Here is a 2,975-nt window from a genome sequence, read left to right as displayed (position 1 = left end):
CTGCAAATAGAGAGCAGAGCATATAGAAAAATAATCAATAAAGAAAATGGGGTCTGTGTGATGCCTTGGTGAGTAAAGACACTTGCCACCAAATTTGTGGACCTGAGTACAACTCCCAGAACTCACATGGTAAGTGACAATTTGTCTCTGGATTCTGGAAGTTGTCCTTTCTTTTCCAGATACATGTGCAACAGGCTTAAGAAGAGTATTAATATACATACTATATAAAAATAAATAGAGTGTAATAAAACACTTAAAGAAAATCTAATAAAGTATAGAAGTTTTAGTAACAAAATATGTTGACTACAGGGTCAAATGTTTAAAGAGGCAAAGACACATGGACATGACCAATGTGCAGAATATAGAAATCCTCCTTTAAACACTGCTTGTAATTCAAATCACTTTCTTGTGGAACATCAAAATTCTTGTTGGTATGTATTAAGCATATAGAATAAAGTATCAAGCCAAGGCCCCACAACATTAGCCCATGTATTAGAAAGCCATCCTGAGGGACTTGAAAGAAAACCATGATCTATTTCTGGCCACAAGGGATGATGGAAAGAGAGACAAAATGGAAATACAAACTGTGTGCAGTATCTGACCTGAACTGTAAATATCAATGGGGAACCTTGGGCAGATGGCATGGAGAGAATCAGACAGAATGCAAAACATACATGAAAGGGGATTTGGTTAACATTATACACAAAAACTGGAGACTCAGGTAACTGTGACATTATTTTCACATTAATGCAGTTAGTTAGCTTGGAATGTTCTAGTTCCAAATGGAAACATTTAGAAAGCAATACAAGGAATATTAGCGGGGATTTGTATGGACATATGTTTGTAGATGTCAATACACATGTGTGCACATACATATGTGTTTGTGTGTGAGTATGTGTTTCTATCTGTGTGAGTGTGTGTGTGTGTGTGTGTGTGTGTGTGTGTGTGTGTGTGTGTGGACTAGATTTAATTTGTTTAAAAACAGGTAAACTGATCTCTTTAAAAGAATAAAATCTCTGGTCTGTAAGGTCACTTCAGCTGCTTTTAAAGTGGCTTTTCTGGAATGGTGGAAGCTGTTGCAGGCCCACAGGCACCTAGATGGTGGACTTGGAGAAGGACACACGCAGGTGGTGGTTGTCGCCCAGGTCATGGTTGTGCAGTTCAATTAGTGCCTGCACGGCCTCCTCCACAGAGCCCATCTGGATCAGGGCCATCTTTCGGTCCTTCTGGAAGAACTTGAAGCCTTTGATCACACCACCGTTGCTGGAGAAGAGGTTCTTGAGGTCGTCTTCTGACACAGAGGGCGGGATATTGGAGAGATGGAGAGTAGGTGAGGGCGGGAAGATATTCTGGAAGTTCTTGGAGCCCGGCTTCTTGAAGCGGTGCAGTGGTGAGCTACCATAGTCCTTGGTGACGCCCTGGTCCTCCTGTCCCTCCCGAGGCAGCTGCACACTCTGATGCTTCGACAGTATGATGCGCAATGAATTCCCGTGTAGCTTGTGTCCATTCAGGTGGCTCATGGCCCGCTGGGCCTGACTGCCATCCGCCATCTGGACAAGTGCATTTTCTTTGTTGTTGAACAGAATCTTCACCCGCAGCACGTCACCATAGACACCGAAGAGAATAAAGAGGCTTTGGGGTGTGACTCTCTCAGGGTTCAGGTTGCTGACCAGAAGGACGGAAATTCCGGCACCTGCCAGGCCTGGAATGGCAATGCGGCCAGCTGCAGCAGCCGAAGCAGCACAAGGTATGGCCAGGGGGGCCAACGCTCCGTGGACATTAGGAACAGAGAGGCCAAAGGCTGCAGCCACGGTCTGGTCCAGCGAAGGCTGGCTGTCCCCAGAGGGCAAGTCGGGGCGAGTGTAGTCCCTGCTCTTGTCATTGTTGTACTTGACATAAAGACTAGTGAGCTTGGAGAAGTCAATGCGCAACGTGCACCAGGCTTTGTAGATGTTCTGGCCATCCAGCGACAGCTTAGCATGTTGGGCGCTCACAGGGTCGGCATATTGCAGCAGTGCCTGGAACCGGTTATTCTTGGTAAACGTGATGATCTTGAGAACTGTGCCAAATTTAGAGAAGATCTGGTGCAGAACATCCAGGGTCACTGGGTAGAAGAGGTTTTCAACAAGGATCCTGAGCACTGGGCTCTCTCCTGCCATTGCCATCCCCGCATCCACGGCAGCGGCAGAGGCTGCCAAGGCCAGGTTTCCGGACTGCACAGAGTTCACAGCCTGCAGGGCTGCCTGGGCACGTGCATGGTTAGGTGAGCTGTCAGTTTTGAGCTCCTTGTGGTTGGAGAACTGGATGTAGATGGGCTGTCCATGCAGCACAGGTGTCACTGACGTATAGTAGTTGACCATAGTGTTGGCAGCCTCCTCTGTGTTCATTACAATGAAGGCCTGGTTTTTCCCCTTCAGCATAAGGAGGTTGGTGACCTTCCCAAAGGGCAGCCCCAGAGAGATAACCTTGCCCTCAGTGACATCACTGGGCAGTGAGCGGACATGGATGACTCTGGAAGGGACCCCTGTGTTCCTGTTGTCACCTTTAAACTTCTTGCTATCATTTCCATTGGCTGCAGAAGTCGAGCTGCTCATGATGAAGGGGCCGTTGCTGACACACGTGGAGAAGAGCTCGTCGGAGCCCCGCTTTGTACCGACTGCTATGTCTGGGACGATGCCATCCATGGCACACAGAGCAGCCCCGCGGGGACAGAGCAGAGGCGCAGGAATCTCTCTCCTCTCTTCTTGTCTGACTCAATCTTCCTGCTCCCTCATGCCCTCCTCTCTCCTCCTCTGCTCCTCTCCTCTTTCTCATAGCTTCCTCTCCCCTCCCAACATGCCTCCAATTAGTCCAGGAGCTTTTGTACTTTTCATCTTATCTGGGGGACAAAAGCAAGATTTTTAAGGGTGGAGTCTGAACTGAGGTGAATCCTGTTTAAGGCCTGTCCTTGACACCCTGAGGGTGGTGTGTGGAAC

General features: G+C 48.1%; 1 protein-coding gene across 2 annotated transcripts; it reads right to left on the bottom strand.

Moving 5' to 3' along the window:
• Nucleotides 1–981: 981 nt before the first annotated feature.
• LOC113839052 (polypyrimidine tract-binding protein 1-like) lies at nucleotides 982–2,702 on the bottom strand. Of its 2 annotated transcripts, XM_035453515.1 has the most exons (2): nucleotides 2,574–2,684; nucleotides 982–2,465 (listed from the first exon to the last, which is right to left on the bottom strand). In XM_035453515.1, the coding sequence occupies exons 1-2, from the start codon at nucleotides 2,682–2,684 to the stop codon at nucleotides 1,095–1,097; spliced, it is 1,482 nt and encodes a 493-aa protein (XP_035309406.1). In that variant the 3' UTR covers nucleotides 982–1,094. The 2 variants fall into 2 exon arrangements, with proteins under 2 accessions (XP_035309406.1, XP_035309407.1); XM_035453516.1 differs by having other exon boundaries at nucleotides 982–2,702.
• Nucleotides 2,703–2,975: the final 273 nt, after the last annotated feature.

The sequence above is a fragment of the Cricetulus griseus genome, unplaced genomic scaffold (genome assembly GCF_003668045.3).
Source record: "Cricetulus griseus strain 17A/GY unplaced genomic scaffold, alternate assembly CriGri-PICRH-1.0 unplaced_scaffold_1, whole genome shotgun sequence".
Lineage (NCBI taxonomy): Eukaryota > Metazoa > Chordata > Mammalia > Rodentia > Cricetidae > Cricetulus > Cricetulus griseus.
Note: the sequence above shows the minus strand (reverse complement) of the source record. Positions and strands in the feature narration are given on the sequence as shown.